This window comes from Telmatherina bonti, assembly GCF_933228915.1.
Source record: "Telmatherina bonti genome assembly, chromosome: 8".
NCBI classification, from domain to species: Eukaryota; Metazoa; Chordata; class Actinopteri; order Atheriniformes; family Telmatherinidae; genus Telmatherina; species Telmatherina bonti.
In genome coordinates this window covers 34,623,473-34,642,596 of record NC_136626.1, presented here as the reverse complement: position 1 = coordinate 34,642,596, position 19,124 = coordinate 34,623,473, and the positions used below count along the sequence as shown (strand labels likewise).

Sequence of the window (19,124 nt, the reverse complement as noted above, 5' to 3'; positions counted from 1 at the left end):
TGACAAATTCCATCCAAACATTTTTAGATAGCTTATCTGTAAAAATAAATCAGCTGTGAATCAAACAAGCCCTGTGTGGCCTCCGTTGCACCGCGCTTATGTTTCATCCCCGGATTGGGTGCGACGCACATCCGTAACATGTAATTCATCCTTTTTCATATTTAACTAAGCAGAGGCTCGGAGTGGTAATATTTAGTTCATGTGAGTTCATTTCAGTCCAAATCACATTACAGTGATTGTTGCTTCTTAAACATCTTATTGCAGTGAAGTATTAGAAGTTATATGCAGGGTTGTGGTGTTTTCTGCCAGTAAGAGGCACAATCCTTCAGGAAAATACAAGGTTTTGTTCATAAATCTTCTTAATTGTGCCAAACATACCACAAAACCTGGTTTAGGAGTTACTAATCCAAAACTAAATGGAAGATGATCGAAGTTAAAACTAATTTTCTTTCTTTAAATAAACTAAACAGTGAATTTTCTTATATTTTAGAGTTATTACATTCTCAGTTCTGCTCACTACATTTTCTGGGAATAACTACAACCTTGATTTGAAAAAAGCTTGGCGGCTGTGTACAATGTAAATAAAACCACATTAAGTGATTAGGTAGTGTTGTAAAAAACCAAAGTTTCATTCACAATAGACCGTTTATGATCTCACATCAAATATGAGCTGATTGTAAATGTGGTGGAAGTAACACATCTGTAAAAAGTTGGAACAGGATCAACAAAAAACTGTAAAAGTAACACGTCTGTGTTTAAAAGGAGCATTTCAGAGAGGCAGAGTCTCTCAGATAGAAGGATGCGCAGATCCTCACCAGCCAGAGACAAGCACACATTAAATTTAAAGCTTTGCTTCTGACTTACAAAACAATAATTCTAACGGCTCCCGTCTACCTTCACTCCCTAATCCAGACCTAGACTCCCTCTCCACAGCTACGTTCCACCAGTAAGACGCCTCGTGTTACCACCAATACGTGGGACTAAATCACCAGCCAGACTCTTTTCCTCTGTTGTGCCACGATGGTGGAATGATCTCCCAAACTCTGTCCGCTCTGCAGAGTCCCTGTCTACTTTTAATGTGCTGAAGACTCAGCTCTTCAAGGAGAACTTCTACACTTAGTATAGCTGTATTTAGTGGAAAGTTGGAGAACTTAGCCCAGTTCTTTGCAACAAACTTTATGGTATTAATTCTTTGTATTACAACATAGGTGATATTATGGGGTAGGAAGGGAGTTAACAAAAAACAAACAAACAAACAAACAAACAAAAAAAGCCTGTAGCACTTCATGTAAAGACCTGCGTCCAACTGGACAGCACCTTCCTACGATGTCCTCTACTGTTTGATTTTGTGCTCGTGTTGTTCTCACTCATATGTAAGTCTCTTTGGATAAAAGCATCTGCTAAATGACTGTAGAACAGAAACTCTGAAAAATGTGGAACAGTTTCAGTCTCAACTTAAAACTTTAATAACATAAAAAGAGTCCCTGCGATGGACTGGCGAGCTGTCCAGGGTGTACCCTGCCTGTCGCCCAAAGCCAGCTGGGATAGGCTCCAGCTTCCCCGCGACCCTGAATTGGAATAAGCGGTTCAGAAAATGAATGAATGAATGAACATAAAAAGATTCAGAGAATCAGAAGGAATCCCTGTGTGCGTGGGACCAGAATAAAGGTCAAACTGGATCCCAGTGAGATTGGGGTCCTCAGGCAGGACTGCAGCTCGCCTCTTTCAGAGAAGACCTTGCAGATTTCAGGAAGACCCACATCCTGCATCCATCCCAGCAGCATGGTGGAACAGGAGGAGAGTCGACCGGCAACTTTCTGCTAAGTTAAATCTATACAGCCATACGTGAGTGTGGTGTCTGTTATCTAAGCCTTTGTAAGGTAGAGGGCGAGTATGTTTCCCAAAGTATTTGACTTTGAACTGTGTCCATGTTTAAGACAGTGTCCTGGAACGACTCAAGCTGCATGCATATGCATGATGGCAGCATTCAGCTGTTTCCACCATAAATTACCTGCTCGCTTCGGTGCGCTTCAACAGGATGCATCCCAGGAGAATCTTCTCCTCACAACTTCCACACATATATTTCTGGAGTCCTAAGATTTAGAGACAGGTGATGAATAAAAATCCACAAGCAGCACACTGATGTATTAAGAGTTCATTTTTCTTGTTGCTATAAATAGCTCCTGTGGTGTGTCAGAGTGATTTAAGTCATGGTTGGAAGAGAGTCGCAAATGTTCTTAAGCTGAATGTCAAGTTTAACATTAGTGCAGTAAATATGGCTTCATAAATTGTGGAGGTTGGATGATTTATTTACAACCGTGGCTGTTTACACTCGCTCACACAGAAAAAAAGGCCTGCGTGCTGAATTTTAATGGATGTAATGAAACTTTCTTCTTTGTGTTTGTCGGTCTCCAGGTCAAAAGGCAGATGCAGACTCTGACTGAGGAGCTGTGTGCGTGCAGGAAGGAGCTTGAGGCGAAGACCACATCCATAAAGAGAGCTACTCATGACAGGGAGGAGCTGGCCAAGGACAAAGCAGCTCTGGATGTCAAGCTAAACTCTGCCGAGCGAAAGACCTCTGGTCTCACGCAGGAGCTGCTTTCGCTGAGGTTTACCATGTGCATGTAGATCTGTTTGTGTGGTCCGACCGCTCACATTTTTCTAACAATTAGATATTCATTTATTTAAAGCTGTACTTAAAACCTAAATGACAACAAGGTAAATATTGGTAAAGTTTAGTTCAACAGTGTAAGGAATGAATGGAAGCTGGTAGAAGTACACAAAAGCATCATAAAATCCCAGTGAGGGTGTGTGTGTGTGTGTGTGTGTGTGTGTGTGTGTGTGTGTGTGTGTGTGTTTAAGTAAAACCAAAAGACACTGTGCATGTTGAATAAAAGTAAATTTTGTTTCTAGAGCATGGCAAGTCTGATGTAACAGGAGTCTTTTAGTAACTGGTTTTTATTTGGAAACTATGCTTGTGATGGATTATTGGATTTTATGACCTTCTGCACCTCAAAGTTCAAAGGTCTTTTTTTCTGAGCTCAAACCTCCTTAACTGCTGTGTTCCAGAGCGGAGAAGGAGTCCCTGGAGACGGCTCTGTTCGAGAGCCAGGAGCGTTCTGCTTCCCTGGAGGCCGAGTGCACCAGGTTGGAGGGAGAGAGGCGCAGCCGGGATCTGGCTAACGAGACCTTGACACGTGAGTGGCCCCCTCCCTCAGAGACCCCACTGTTTTCCCTGCCAAAAGCTGTGGCCGTGAAGTCTTTCCAGCCACCCACTAGAGATCCATATTTCAGCTCTGAGCTCTGCAACAGCTGGGTTGCAGCATGACTGGAGCTGCTTTCTCAGCTGACCAGGGTCTCACTTCTTCACACAAACACACATGGGTCAGCTACGTCGTGTTAAGCCAGAACGTTCCACTTAAAGCCATAAATGAGTGTACCCCATAAATAAAACCTAAAATGACACATGGCAGATCCTGGAGCCCCGTCTGTTTGGGAATGGTGACTTTGTGTGGTGTTTACAGAAATGTTTACCTGTGCAGGTGATGCTGCTCAGACCCGTGCAGATGCTGAACAACAGATTGCACAGCTGCGGCGGGAGTTGGAGGAGAGGATGGTGAAAGTGAAGAACACTCAGTTGACACTGAACAAAACAGAGCAAGTTCACAGAGAGCAGCTGGAAGCAGAACGCCGGCAAAAGGTACGACGTGGAGACCATCTTAAACAAGCCATGAAAACTCTCTTCCAACTCAGCTTCGTCTTAACGCGACACCTGGAGAGTTTGTGGACAGAAATCAACATTAAGACACTGCAAAGCGCTCAAAATTACCTTCAGTTAGTGTCAACACTGGGTACCGGGCACCCAGGGTTGGTGGAGGCAGGACCCAGAGCCACACAAGACCCACAAGCTGCCATCTGAAACAAAAATAAAATAAAATAAAATAAATTAAATTAAATTAGAAATAAAATAAAATAAAATAAAGTTAAATAAAATAAAGTTAAATTAAATTAAATTAAATTAAATTAAATTAAATTAAATTAAATTAAATTAAATTAAATTAAATTAAAGATTCTGTATGAACACACGAGAATGAAGTATTTTTTGCAGGAGCAGCAGTATGCAGAGCTGACGGTTCAGAGGCAGCAGGCTGAAGAGCATCTGCGCAGACAGTGCGAAGAGCTGCGTGTGCACAACCAGAAGGAGCTGCAGCAGGTGCAGCAGGAACTGGTCAGGCTGCAGAGGGAGTTCAGCCAAAGCATCCTGCAGGCTGAGAGTGAAAAGCAGCAGGTGTGTCTTTAGGTTTACATCTGTATGAAAAGCATCGTCCTGGATTGTGTCTGAAACCTCAGCGAAGGTTTCAAGCTGCACAAGTATTTTATGTCAAAACCTGCAGACCACATCGCTGTCTTTGTGTGCAGGCTTTGTCTCAGAAGGAGGCAGAGAAAGCTGCCCTCACTGTGAAGATTGCATCCCTGCAGCAGGATCTGGTCACAGCAGACATGGAGATGGAGCGCGTGCAGAGGGAGGCGCTCAGCAAGCAGGAGCACGATGAGGTAAAAATCCTGCAGGGTCATGCTGAACCGAGTTGGCGTCTTTTTGCTGTAAATGTTACTTAGTTATTAAGATTTATGCTTTTCTCTGTTTCAGAATGTCATGACCATCCTCAAGTCTGAGCTACAGGACTTACGGACTCAGTTTGAGGAGTCTCTGAACTCCCATCAGGGTGACAAAAACAGTCTCACAGAGCAGGTGAGAGAGCTGAACCAGCAGAAAGCACAGGATAAGCAGGAGGTAAGAACTGCAGTATTTCTTTTATACATAAATAATGTACCTGCTGTTTCAATGGGACTAATGTAGAATAAAATCGACTGACTCATTCAGAGCTCCATTGCTGAATTAATGTTGTAGGGTCACTAGATAGATGGCAGAGGTTGTTTGTAATGTCTCAGAAATGAGTTGGAAATTTCATTCTTGTTTGGCTTGGCGTAGAAAAAGAGACCTCTGCTTCTGCAGGGACTGAAAGTTTGCACCAATTAGTACCAGTGCAAAGGAGAAGCATTTAACCGTGGCCTGTGTTGATGTTGGCTGGTGTCAAACAGCTGTACGAGCATCGGGGTGCCATCAGGTGCAAAGCTCACAGCCAAATCCTACAAGGAAAGCTGAGGTAGTGTCCCCTTTTAAGGCTCCGACTCAGCTCTCCTCTTCTGTGTCCTTTTCCTGTGAAATCCACAGGAGGAAAATTTTGCTCTGTTGACCTTAATATAAACATAAAAGTGCAATTAGAAACCGTAATTTGGCCCAGAGACACACCTCTCCGAGCCAAATGAGAGCTGTAAATCTCATCTCCTGGGGTTGCTTGAGGTCAGGATTCCAGGCACGGGGTCGCTGGGCGTTTTAGTGAAATAACAAACTCACACTCACCTCATTGAGACGGAACTGCAGAGCCGTACGGGCCTCAACAATCCTTGATTTAAAACCCTGGATCCCCCCAGAAAAATGGGGGGACTGTTTATCTGTGTGGGACTTTTTGGTTTCCATTAAAAAGCAAAAAAGAATTTGTGTGACCTGGTCTTCAGGCTGTCTCCTTAGCCTTGTCAAAATACAGCAGACGTTTGGAGCCAGAGCAGAGGAGCGTGGAGGCTCGGTCAGCCCTCCCTGCCATACATCAGGCCAGACTCCTGCAGCTCTGTCATATTTGGCTGCCACCCCATGCTCGCTCTCATGTTTGATTGTTTTCATTGATCGTAACTGAGGATTCTCATGTCAGGTAGTTACGACACAGGAGTGAGAATGTGTCACAAAGAAGTGAAGATAGGAGGAGAGAAGATGGGAGTGTGCGGTCCCTGGTACTATGATATGGAATAAAAGTTTGAGTTAACCCCTCGTGTAAATAAACCAGTGGGGGAGTGTTTATTTTCACCCTTGCAGCAGCGAGAGGCTGGCTCCACTGGGACTCCAGGTCCCCCTCTCCCATCCGCATAACACAACACCGCTGCCCTCATATTCTCGGCCTTTCTCCTCCGCTCCCCACGCCCAAAATCAGATAAAATAAAGTATAATTGGCCAGATCAGCACTAGCTTGTTTTTTCTTACATTAGAGTTTATGAGAAGGAACCATCTTGTGTGGCCTCTAAACACAACACTCTTTCTCCTCGTTATCCTCCCTTTTCCATGCACTCCCCTTCTTCCCTTCCATCAGTTTACGGGGGGCTGCAGTTCATCATGTTGCTCTCGGCAGATTCTTTACACCGCGAGCTGCAAAGAGGAGATAGGGAGAGGCAGCGCCTGGCTACGAGCCCAACTGGATCTTATCTGAACCCAGATAAGCTCGGGCCTCCCTACCTCTCTCACCACGCACAACACGTTGCTATAAAACAAAATATAGGTCATAGAGTGTCTTGAGATTATGTATACAGCACTTAAAATAGAAGATGTTGAGGTTCAGCTTTCAAACAGTGAAGCTTAAAATGTGTTATGTCATCTAAAATCAGGGTTACTGAAAGTTGAAGGGTTTTTTTTTGTTAAATTTGAGGTTTAAATGAATTTTACAGAGTAAGTTTTTTAACTAAATAAGACATCCTGTCTGAAATGATTAAGTCCAAAACAAATGAAGGACTTTTTCACAACTACAAAGGCTGAATTGTACAATCCTGGTCGCTACCGAAAGCTGAGACATGTGAGATTACTACAGATGTGTCTGAATACAGATGTGTTACTGTGTCAAAATTCACCTGGAACACAGGAGAACATGTGAATGTTATCTTCTCCGAGAAGAAAACAACATTACTTCCAGTAAGGATCACTAAACGGCAGCCCAGTTCATCTAGGATGAGTGAAGCAATGTCTAAAGAGGAACAGTGAGGTAGTAGAAGGTAAAACAAGCCAATCTGAGCAGCTTCCAGGTGTTTAAAGTATTCAGGGATAGATCCCAAATTCATCGTAAGGATCCAGAAAGATGTGAAGCTCAAGTAGTTTATGACAGGAAGGGAGAATACTTCACTATAGAACCTCCCTCATCTCCATGGAAACCAGCGGGACCTTCACAATTTTAAACAAAGTTACAGGAGACACATCAGCAGTTTTTAGAGTTGGAAAAAAAACGGTAAAAGTAAGACATGATGTGTGATTGTGGCTGCGAACTTCCAGAGTTTCTGTCCCACAGAGACAAGACGGACGTCTTCCAGAGTCTCTGTCCCACAGTGACGAGACAGACGTCTTCCAGAGTTTCTGTCCCACGGAGACGAGACAGACGTCTTTCAGAGTTTCTGTCCCACAGAGACGAGACAGACGTCTTCCAGAGTTTCTGTCCCACGGAGACGAGACAGACGTCTTCCAGAGTTTCTGTCCCACAGAGACGAGACAGACGTCTTCCAGAGTTTCTGTCCCACAGCGACGAGACAGACGTCTTCCAGAGTTTCTGTCCCAGCGTGACGAGACAGACGTCTTTCAGAGTTTCTGTCCCACAGAGACGAGACAGACGTCTTCCAGAGTTTCTGTCCCACGGAGACGAGACAGACGTCTTTCAGAGTTTCTGTCCCACAGAGACGAGACAGACGTCTTCCAGAGTTTCTGTCCCACGTAGACGAGACAGACGTCTTTCAGAGTTTCTGTCCCACAAAGACAAGACAGACGTCTTCCAGAGTCTCTGTCCCACAGTGACGAGACAGACGTCTTCCAGAGTTTCTGTCCCACAGAGACGAGACAGACGTCTTTCAGAGTTTCTGTCCCACAGAGACAAGACAGACGTCTTCCAGAGTCTCTGTCCCACAGAGACGAGACAGACGTCTTCCAGAGTTTCTGTCCCACAGAGACGAGACAGACGTCTTCCAGAGTTTCTGTCCCACGTAGACGAGACAGACGTCTTTCAGAGTTTCTGTCCCACAGAGACAAGACAGACGTCTTCCAGAGTCTCTGTCCCACAGTGACGAGACAGACGTCTTCCAGAGTTTCTGTCCCACAGAGACGAGACAGACGTCTTCCAGAGTTTCTGTCCCACGTAGACGAGACAGACGTCTTTCAGAGTTTCTGTCCCACGGAGACGAGACAGACGTCTTTCAGAGTTTCTGTCCCACAGTGACGAGACAGACGTCTTCCAGAGTTTCTGTCCCACAGAGACGAGACAGACGTCTTCCAGAGTTTCTGTCCCACGGAGACGAGACAGACGTCTTTCAGAGTTTCTGTCCCACGGAGACGAGACAGACGTCTTTCAGAGTTTCTGTCCCACGGAGACGAGACAGACGTCTTCCAGAGTTTCTGTCCCACGGAGATGAGACAGACGTCTTTCAGAGTTTCTGTCCCACAGAGACGAGACAGACGTCTTCCAGAGTCTCTGTCCCACCGTGACGAGACAGACGTCTCTGTAACCAGCAGAGTCTCTGCGTTCACATGACGCTGTTGTTTTGTGGACAAATGATCAGAAGCTGTAATGAGGACAGTCAGGTTCTTGGTAGTCTTTCAGCTGAGTTTCTCCCCACCATGTTGCTGTGCTATATATTAGCGTTGCTGCTTCCTGGTGTGTACAAACATCGTTTCTACTGCATGGATAGAATACTGAAGATAAGTTTGACCTTTATTGTCCTTTTTGTGTCTCTTCACCATGAAGTTGGACAGGGTTCGTCAGCAGCTGCTGGAGACAGAGGAGAGACTCATTAAAGGTCAAAGAGATCTGATCGAGGCCCACAGAGAGCTACAGGGCTGTGCAGAAGAGAGAGACAAGCTCCGAAAGGAAGCAATGGAGCTGAAACAGCTCCTGGGTGATGAGATGAAAGAAAAAGAGGCTATCCAAGTTTCTAACCAGGAACTTCGAGGTTTAATCAAAAGAACAGAGAGTGACAACAGCAGGTACAGCTAGATCACATAGTTTCCTCTTAATCCTGTTGTAACGACTGTCTGACTACAGTTTTTAATGCATCGCAGCCTGAGACGAGCTCTGGAGGAGAAGGAACAGAAACTGTCCGTCTTGGAGGAACGTAATAGCTCCATGCTCCATGAGGCAACCACTCTGAGGAGCAGGATGAGAGAGCTGGAGAAGTCCCGTCTGCAGGGACGCAGAGAGCTGCAGGAGCTGCGTCGACAGGTGAAGGCTTCCGTCTCATCTCTCAGTGCCTTCCGTCTCATCTCTGCCAAGAAAGAATGGCTTTTAATGTGCCGTGTGAATGTGAACAGGTTAAGGTCCTGGGAGGCGAAAACAGCCGGCAGAAACAAGAACTGCTGGAGATGCAGGCCCGGGTACGTCAGGAGGAGCAGAAGGAGGAGGAGGCGCGTTGTGAGGCTTTCTCTCTCAGGCAGAGATTGCTGGAGTGTGAGACCGGCAAGGAATCAGCGCTAAATGAGGTAGAAAGCCTCCAGGAGTTAGTCTGATAGGGATATGCTGGAGCAAACGCTGCTTAAAAACTCCAGGAATGTTTATCGTACTCACAAGTAGAAGGAGCCATGATGTGCAGAGCACACTGAAACAGCGCTGAGCTGTCTGCAGCTTAACTCTCTGTGAACTGTTTGAGAAATACGGTGAAGCAACAACACCAGAGCCTCTGATGATGTCACTTAATGTAATGCTTACTCACAGAAATCCAATGTTTAGCGAGAAAAAAACCTTATCATCCATTAAAATCCAGTTTAAACCCCATCCAACCTGTGACCTCAGTTTTAGAGGCCTGAATTCTCATGACCCCAACAATTGTGCAAGCGAGTGTTCTTGAGCTGGCTAGGAATACATATGTATGACAAGTGAGAAAGTATTTATAGCATGTGGACCTCTCGGAGTGATTCACTCATTATGATGATTCATTAGAGGCCTGGATAATGCATCTTTTTTTCCAGCTAAGCTCAATAATGTCATGCGATCTTTAAAATACGCAGACCTCACCACGCTTTAAGCATCTTAATCCAGAGGGATGAAGACTATTATGCAACAAAGAGGGGTTACATCTCCACAGTATGTTGTTGAACTTGTCTAACTTTTAATCCATTTAATACACTGTAAAAATATATTTCCTGTATTGTTAAAATATGGAAAAATAGCATTAAGATTGAGGATACAGACTGTAAAGTTACATCTCTAATGTATATATATTACATTATATATATATATATATATATATATATATATATATATATATATATATATATATATATATATATATATATATATATATATATATATATATATATATATATATAAACATTTTTGTTTAAAAAATTTAGGATAAATGGAAAGTCCAAGTTTACCGTTAATATTTATTTATTTATGCTAATAATTTATGTATTAAAAATGTTTTATAATTGTGCAGTTACTCAGAATAAAAGAAGTGTCTGAACCACGAGCTGACCACTAAATGTTCTGGTTCAGTTGCAGCTTTTCCTCATCGTGCTTTTCACATTTTGGCATCATCACACCAAGACGAAGCATAATTAAATGTTCTGCTTTCACCATGTATCAGCGTAGCTTTAATTGTTCACTTTTTCCCTAAATTTCACCCAAAAGTTAGATATCCAAAGTGCGTGGAGGATGAGGATGCACATGCAGGGTGAGGAGGCAGGAACAGACGGCAGAAATAAAAGGTTTAATGGAAATAACTTTAGATGCTGCACAGGCTGGATAAGAAAAAATACCAATGGTAAAAAACAAAGTTAGGAGGCCCAGGGTGGAGAAACAACGGTGATCCAGCAGTGGATAAACTAAACTAAGGTGCATTTTTACACACTGAGGTAACTAAGAAGAAGCAACTGCAGCTACTTAGCAAATGAAACCATGTAATGATGAACAGAAAGTTGACAGAACAAAACACAGATGGGAATAAACCTACAAAATAAAACAGCAAACAAGGCAGTACAGAGAAATAAAAAGTAAACGTACATTAGAACAAGAAGTAAAACAAAAACCCACAGATCATGACATAAACAGGACAAGAAAGCAATGCTGCTATATTTTCATGAGATATTTATATTATATAAATATTACAACATACAGGATCATTTTATAGTTTTATAGAATGGATAACAATAAACTTTATAAAGTTTTATTGCATGTGAAAAAATAATTCATGAAATAAATTAAATTAAATAAAAAGTATTTTATTAATCCACAAAGGGAATTCTTTAAATAATAATAATAATAATAATAATAAAAATAATTCAATTAAATAATAATTCATTCAGATGGTTGTTATTTTTCATACTAATGTCTTAAATTATTTAAATCTAAAAATAAAACTAAAAAATCTATACTGCTGGATTTCAGCCATATTTTTTACAGCGTACATTTAATCATTCAGAAACCAAAGAAATGTAAAAGATGCAGACAGAAACAAACAGCTCGATTTTTCCTGCTGACGGAGTTTGAGGAACTCTTTGGCGAGCATGTCTGTGTCTTTAAATTATACCATTTAAATCATGTGAAAGGACTGAAAGCAGCACTGTCATGACTGATGCACGGTTTAATATGCAGACTAGTGGAGCTGAAACCAGACATGCCTTGTAACGTTGCTCCTACTGTTTGCACAGGTTGCAGTGCTGCAGGGTCGTATGAAGGAACTGGAAACATCCGATCTGCAGAGCCAACTGCTGCTGCAGGAAAAAACAGCTTACCAGCAGCAGAGCGACCAGAGGCACAGAGAAACCACAGCTCAGCTGGAGGCAGCGTTAGAGGACTCCAGAACCAACGTCAAGGAGCTCTCTGTGCAGGTTGGTCTGGCTGAAAACAAGGCCCGAAGCGTGGAAGAGCAGCTGAATGTGACTGAGGCTAAACGCAGGAGGCTGGAGCAGCAGCTGTCAAGACTGCACTCTGCTCTGCAACGCACTGTCAACCGTGCACAGACTCCTGACAAACCCGGGTCACGACAACGGTCCCCGTCTCCCTGGAGGAGACACCTGTATGTGAAAGGTGTGACAGGACATCATAATGTTGTGTTTCCCCCATCTGTAAGGACGCAAGCTAAGGTGTGTGGTCTCTTATCAGGGGGAGGGAATGTAACAGAAGATAAGGAGGTGAACGTGGAATCCGTAAGCATAGTCCTGCAGGAATTCCAGCAGGAACTCAGGGATGCACAAAAAGAAAGGGTATGAATAAAAGTAATAATAACTAAACAATGTGCATCGGTTATTGGAAATTTCCAGCTTTCTTTTCCTTCTTCAGGATGAGGCTGAAGCTCAGGTATCCAGCCTGAGTCGACGCGTAACTGAACTGAAATGCTGCCAGGAGAAGTCAGCCGCCCAGCTGCTACAGCTGCAGAGATCCTTGAAGCAGTCAGAGGAGGGTAAGAAGCCGGGAGTCACATTAGAAAACATCGCTTTTTATTCATATTTTATTGACATGTTTACTCTTTCAGAAAAGCGAGAGCTGGAAGGACAGTTGCATGAGGTGCACGCTTCCCTTTCCCTGCAGAGAGATGTGGCCCATCATGCTGAGCGGGAGAAGAGAAACCTGGAGGCAGAGGTGGCCCGGCTCAAAACTGGTTTACAAGCTGCTCACGCCGAGTCCAGGGAACTACAGGTGTGTACAAAGCTAACACGCATTTAAAGAAATGCCACACAGCATCCTCTGTGACTCTGAGAAAATACTCTCCCAATCCCTTCAGGACAAACTGCACATCTTGCAGGGGTTGGACTCGTGTGCACACGCAGAACAGCAGAAGCTCAGAGAGTCTCTGGAGACTGCAGAAAGCAGAGTAAATCTTCTCCAGCTCTCTCAACGTACCCTGGAAGGTGAGCTGCAGAGGGCCCGTCTGAGGGCAGCAGAACTGGACGTGGAAGCCAGAGCTCTGCAGGAGAGACTGAAAGACATGAGGATGAGACTGAGTGAGAGCGAAGACCGATGCGCAGCACTGAAGGCCAGCGAGGAGAGGCTGGTCACGTCTCTGTCTCGAGCCGAGCAGCATGAAAACCAGCTGAGAGGGAAGGTTCAGGAGCTTTCAAGCAGCCTCAGTTCCAACAGGACCACGACTGAAGCTCTGCAGGAGCAGATAACACAGCTGCAGGCAGCTCTAACGGTCAGCGAGCAGGACCGAAGGCTGCTGCAGGTACAGCGTTACAACAAGCAAAATGCTGAAGATCTTTCTGAAACATGTCACGCCTCTTCGTGTCATGCAGTTATAGTGCAGCTCTTCATGCTTCCGAGGTCCAGACCGGGTGTTTCTACTTTCAGTTCCTGCTTCTAGTTTGATAAACTTGAAAATTAGAGCTGAAAATGGTGTTTCAGGTTATTTCCAGCTCCTCCATCACTTATACTGTAAACAGTTTGTCAGGAATGGTGGTGCAGAACTAGATATCTGACTCTTCAGGCGATCTACAGAAGTTTTCCAGCATTTCCATCCCATCCAAGAGGTTTACAACCCAGAAACGACATGTAGTGTTTATTCAGAGACTCCATATCAGGGATCCTCCATGCTGGTCCTCGAGGACCGGTGTCCTGCAGGTTTTCCAAGTGTCCCCGCTGCAACACACCTGATTCTAATCAGTGTGCAGAGCCTAAATCTGAGTCAGGTGTGTTCCAGCAGGGACACTTGGAAAACCTGCAGGACACAGGTCCTCCAGGATTGAGGATGCCAGGTCTATGTGGTAAATCCACAACGATAACACCATTATTATCACATTTTCATCACTATGCTGCTGAGAGACCTATATTTTCACCTGGACATGATGATGAAGACCCTTCCTGTCAGACTTTCCACCAGTCAGAGAGCTTAAACTGATGATGATGTCTAATCAGAAGCAATCAAAGATTAACAATTACACAGAAGCTCTGTGTGTTATGTTCTTCTGGTTGCTCTTTGTGCTGCTTTATCTATTTGTACATTAGTTTTACATCATTTTAGCCTCAGAATCTGCCAGTTGAGGCTAAAAACATCACGTCTGCATGGAAACATCACGTCTGCACGGAAACATCCACGTCTGCATGGAAACATCATGTCTACATAGAAACATCACATCTGCATGGAAACATCACGTCTACATGGAAACATCACGTCTACGTGGAAACGTCACGTCTGCATGGAAACATCACGTCCACATGGAAACATCACGTCTGCGTGAATACATCACGTCTGCATGGAAACATCACGTCTGCATGGAAACATCAAGTCTGCATGACAACAAAACGTCTGCATGGAAACATCAAGTCTGCATGACAACATCACGTCTGCATGGAAACATCATGTCTACATAGAAACATCACGTCTGCATGACAACATCACGTCTACATGGAAACATCACGTCTGCATGGAAATGTCACGTCTGCATGACAACAAAACGTCTGCATGGAAACATCAAGTCTGCATGACAACATCACGTCTGCATGGAAACATCATGACTACATGGAAACATCACGTCTGCATGGAAACGTCACGTCTGCATGACAACATCACGTCCGCATGGAAACATCACGTCTGCGTGGAAACATCATGTCTGCATGGAAACATCACGTCTGCATGGAAACATCAAGTCTGCATGACAACATCACGTCTGCATGGAAACATGCACGTCTGCATGGAAACATCATGTCTACATGGAAACATCATGTCTACATGGAAGCATCACGTCTGCATGGAAACGTCGGGTCTGCTTTACAACATCACGTCTGCATGGAAACATCACATCTGCATGGAAACATCACGTCTGCATGGAAACATCATGTCTGTATGGAAACATCACGTCTGCATGGAAACGTCACGTCTGCATGACAACATCACGTCCGCATTGAAACATCACGTCTGCGTGGAAACATCATGTCTGCATGGAAACATCACGTCTGCATGGAAACATCAAGTCTGCATGACAACATCACGTCTGCATGGAAACATGCACGTCTGCATGGAAACATCATGTCTACATGGAAACATCATGTCTACATGGAAACATCACGTCTGCATGGAAATGTCGGGTCTGCTTTACAACATCACGTCTGCATGGAAACATCACATCTGCATGGAAACATCACGTCTGCATGACAACATCATGTCTGCATGGAAACATCACGTCTGCATGGAAACATCATGTCTGCATGACAACATCACGTCTGCATGGAAACATCACATCTGCATGGAAACATCACGTCTGCATGGAAACATCATGTCTGTATGGAAACATCACGTCTGCATGGAAACGTCACGTCTGCATGACAACATCACGTCCGCATGGAAACATCACGTCTGCGTGGAAACATCATGTCTGCATGGAAACATCACGTCTGCATGGAAACATCAAGTCTGCATGACAACATCACGTCTGCATGGAAACATGCACGTCTGCATGGAAACATCATCTCTACATGGAAACATCATGTCTACATGGAAACATCACGTCTGCATGGAAATGTCGGGTCTGCTTTACAACATCACGTCTGCATGGAAACATCACATCTGCATGGAAACATCACGTCTGCATGGAAACATCATGTCTGCATGGAAACATCATGTCTGCCTGGAAACGTCACGTATGCATGGAAGCATCACATCTGCATGGAAACATCACGTCTGCATGGAAACGTCACGTCTGCATGGAAACATCATGTCTGCATGGAAATGTCACGTATGCATGGAAGCATCACATCTGCATGGAAACATCACGTCTGCATGGAAACGTCATGTCTGCATGAAAACATCACGTCTGCATGACAACATCACGTCTGCATGGAAACATGCACGTCTGCATGGAAACATCATGTCTACATGGAAACATCATGTCTACATGGAAACATCACGTCTGCATGGAAATGTCGGGTCTGCTTTACAACATCACGTCTGCATGGAAACATCACATCTGCATGGAAACATCACGTCTGCATGGAAACATCATGTCTGCATGGAAACATCATGTCTGCCTGTAAACGTCACGTATGCATGGAAGCATCACATCTGCATGGAAACATCACGTCTGCATGGAAACGTCACGTCTGCATGGAAACATCATGTCTGCACGGAAATGTCACGTATGCATGGAAGCATCACATCTGCATGGAAACATCACGTCTGCATGGAAACGTCATGTCTGCATGAAAACATCACGTCTGCATGACAACATCACGTCTGCATGGAAACATCACGTCTGCATGACAACATCACGTCTGCATGGAAACATCACGTCTGCGTGGAAACATCATGTCTGCATGGAAACATCACGTCTGCATGGAAACATCAAGTCTGCATGACAACATCACGTCTGCATGGAAACATGCACGTCTGCATGGAAACATCATGTCTACATGGAAACATCATGTCTACATGGAAACATCACGTCTGCATGGAAATGTCGGGTCTGCATGGAAACATCACATCTGCATGGAAACATCACGTCTGCATGGAAACATCATGTCTGCATGGAAACATCATGTCTGCCTGGAAACGTCACGTATGCATGGAAGCATCACATCTGCATGGAAACATCACGTCTGCATGGAAACGTCACGTCTGCATGGAAACATCATGTCTGCATGGAAATGTCACGTATGCATGGAAGCATCACATCTGCATGGAAACATCACATCTGCATGGAAACGTCATGTCTGCATGAAAACATCACGTCTGCATGACAACATCACGTCTGCATGGAAACATGCACGTCTGCATGGAAACATCATGTCTGCATGGAAACATCATGTCTACATGGAAACATCACGTCTGCATGGAAATGTCGGGTCTGCTTTACAACATCACGTCTGCATGGAAACATCACATCTGCATGGAAACATCACGTCTGCATGGAAACATCATGTCTGCATGGAAACATCATGTCTGCCTGGAAACGTCACGTATGCATGGAAGCATCACATCTGCATGGAAACATCACGTCTGCATGGAAACGTCACGTCTGCATGGAAACATCATGTCTGCATGGAAATGTCACGTATGCATGGAAGCATCACATCTGCATGGAAACATCACGTCTGCATGGAAACGTCATGTCTGCATGAAAACATCACGTCTGCATGACAACATCACGTCTGCATGGAAACATCACGTCTGCATGACAACATCACGTCTGCATGGAAACATCACGTCTGCGTGGAAACATCATGTCTGCATGGAAACATCACGTCTGCATGGAAACATCAAGTCTGCATGACAACATCACGTCTGCATGGAAACATGCACGTCTGCATGGAAACATCATGTCTACATGGAAACATCATGTCTACATGGAAACATCACGTCTGCATGGAAATGTCGGGTCTGCTTTACAACATCACGTCTGCATGGAAACATCACATCTGCATGGAAACATCACGTCTGCATGGAAACATCATGTCTGCATGGAAACATCATGTCTGCCTGGAAACGTCACGTATGCATGGAAGCATCACATCTGCATGGAAACATCACGTCTGCATGGAAACGTCACGTCTGCATGGAAACATCATGTCTGCATGGAAATGTCACGTCTGCATGGAAGCATCACATCTGCATGGAAACATCACGTCTGCATGGAAACGTCATGTCTGCATGAAAACATCACGTCTGCATGACAACATCACGTCTGCATGGAAACATCACGTCTGCATGACAACATCACGTCTGCATGGAAACATCACGTCTGCATGGAAACATCATGTCTGCATGACAACATCACGTCTGCATGGAAACATCACATCTGCATGGAAACATCACGTCTGCATGGAAACATCATGTCTGTATGGAAACATCACGTCTGCATGGAAACGTCACGTCTGCATGACAACATCACGTCCGCATGGAAACATCACGTCTGCGTGGAAACATCATGTCTGCATGGAAACATCACGTCTGCATGGAAACATCAAGTCTGCATGACAACATCACGTCTGCATGGAAACATGCACGTCTGCATGGAAACATCATGTCTACATGGAAACATCATGTCTACATGGAAACATCACGTCTGCATGGAAATGTCGGGTCTGCTTTACAACATCACGTCTGCATGGAAACATCACATCTGCATGGAAACATCACGTCTGCATGGAAACATCATGTCTGCATGGAAACATCATGTCTGCCTGGAAACGTCACGTATGCATGGAAGCATCACATCTGCATGGAAACATCACGTCTGCATGGAAACGTCACGTCTGCATGGAAACATCATGTCTGCATGGAAATGTCACGTATGCATGGAAGCATCACATCTGCATGGAAACATCACGTCTGCATGGAAACATCATGTCTGCATGAAAACATCACGTCTGCATGACAACATCACGTCTGCATGGAAACATCATGTCTGCATGACAACATCACGTCTGCATGGAAACATCACGTCTGCATGGAAACATCATGTCTGCATGACAACATCACGTCTGCATGGAAACATCACATCTGCATGATAACATCACGTCTGCATGGAAACATCACGTCTGCATGACAACATCACGTCTGCATGACAACATCACGTCTGCATGACAACATCACGTCTGCATGGAAACATCATGTCTGCCTGGAAACGTCACGTATGCATGGAAGCATCACATCTGCATGGAAACATCACGTCTGCATGGAAACGTCACGTCTGCATGGAAACATCATGTCTGCATGGAAATGTCACGTATGCATGGAAGCATCACATCTGCATGGAAACATCACGTCTGCATGGAAACGTCATGTCTGCATGAAAACATCACGTCTGCATGGAAACATCACGTCTGCATGGAAACATCACGTCTGCATGACAACATCACGTCTGCATGGAAACATCATGTCTGCATGGAAACATCATGTCTGCATGACAACATCACGTCTGCATGGAAACATCACATCTGCATGATAACATCACGTCTGCATGGAAACATCACGTCTGCATGACAACATCACGTCTGCATGGAAACATCACGTCTGCATGGAAACGTCACGTTTGTATGGAAACGTCACGTCTGCATGGAAACGTCACATCTGCATGACAACATCACGTCTGCATGACAACATCACGTATGCATGGAAGCATCACATCTGCATGGAAACATCACGTCTGCATGGAAACGTCACGTCTGGATGGAAACATCACGTCTGCATGAAAACTTCACGTCTCCATGACAACATCAAGTCTGCATGACAACATCATGACTACATGGAAACATCACGTCTGCATGGAAACGTCAAGTCTGCATGACAACATCACGTCCGCATGGAAACATCACGTCTGCGTGGAAACATCATGTCTG

The 19,124-nt window shown here is 44.4% G+C and overlaps 1 protein-coding gene across 1 annotated transcript in view; it reads left to right on the top strand.

The window, feature by feature from the left end:
• The window catches only part of crocc2 (ciliary rootlet coiled-coil, rootletin family member 2), a gene marked incomplete at both ends in the record, with an annotated part of 66,841 nt that overhangs the window by 29,554 nt on the left and 18,163 nt on the right, over positions 1-19,124 (top strand). Inside the window, 14 exons of the mRNA XM_079245725.1 lie at positions 2,416-2,609; positions 3,070-3,197; positions 3,543-3,700; positions 4,109-4,288; positions 4,420-4,554; positions 4,649-4,792; positions 8,604-8,842; positions 8,918-9,077; positions 9,167-9,334; positions 11,504-11,882; positions 11,958-12,058; positions 12,135-12,255; positions 12,328-12,491; positions 12,577-13,017. Coding sequence (XP_079101851.1) covers positions 2,416-2,609; positions 3,070-3,197; positions 3,543-3,700; positions 4,109-4,288; positions 4,420-4,554; positions 4,649-4,792; positions 8,604-8,842; positions 8,918-9,077; positions 9,167-9,334; positions 11,504-11,882; positions 11,958-12,058; positions 12,135-12,255; positions 12,328-12,491; positions 12,577-13,017 — 2,712 coding nt within the window. The remainder of the gene's footprint in view (positions 1-2,415; positions 2,610-3,069; positions 3,198-3,542; positions 3,701-4,108; positions 4,289-4,419; positions 4,555-4,648; positions 4,793-8,603; positions 8,843-8,917; positions 9,078-9,166; positions 9,335-11,503; positions 11,883-11,957; positions 12,059-12,134; positions 12,256-12,327; positions 12,492-12,576; positions 13,018-19,124) is intronic.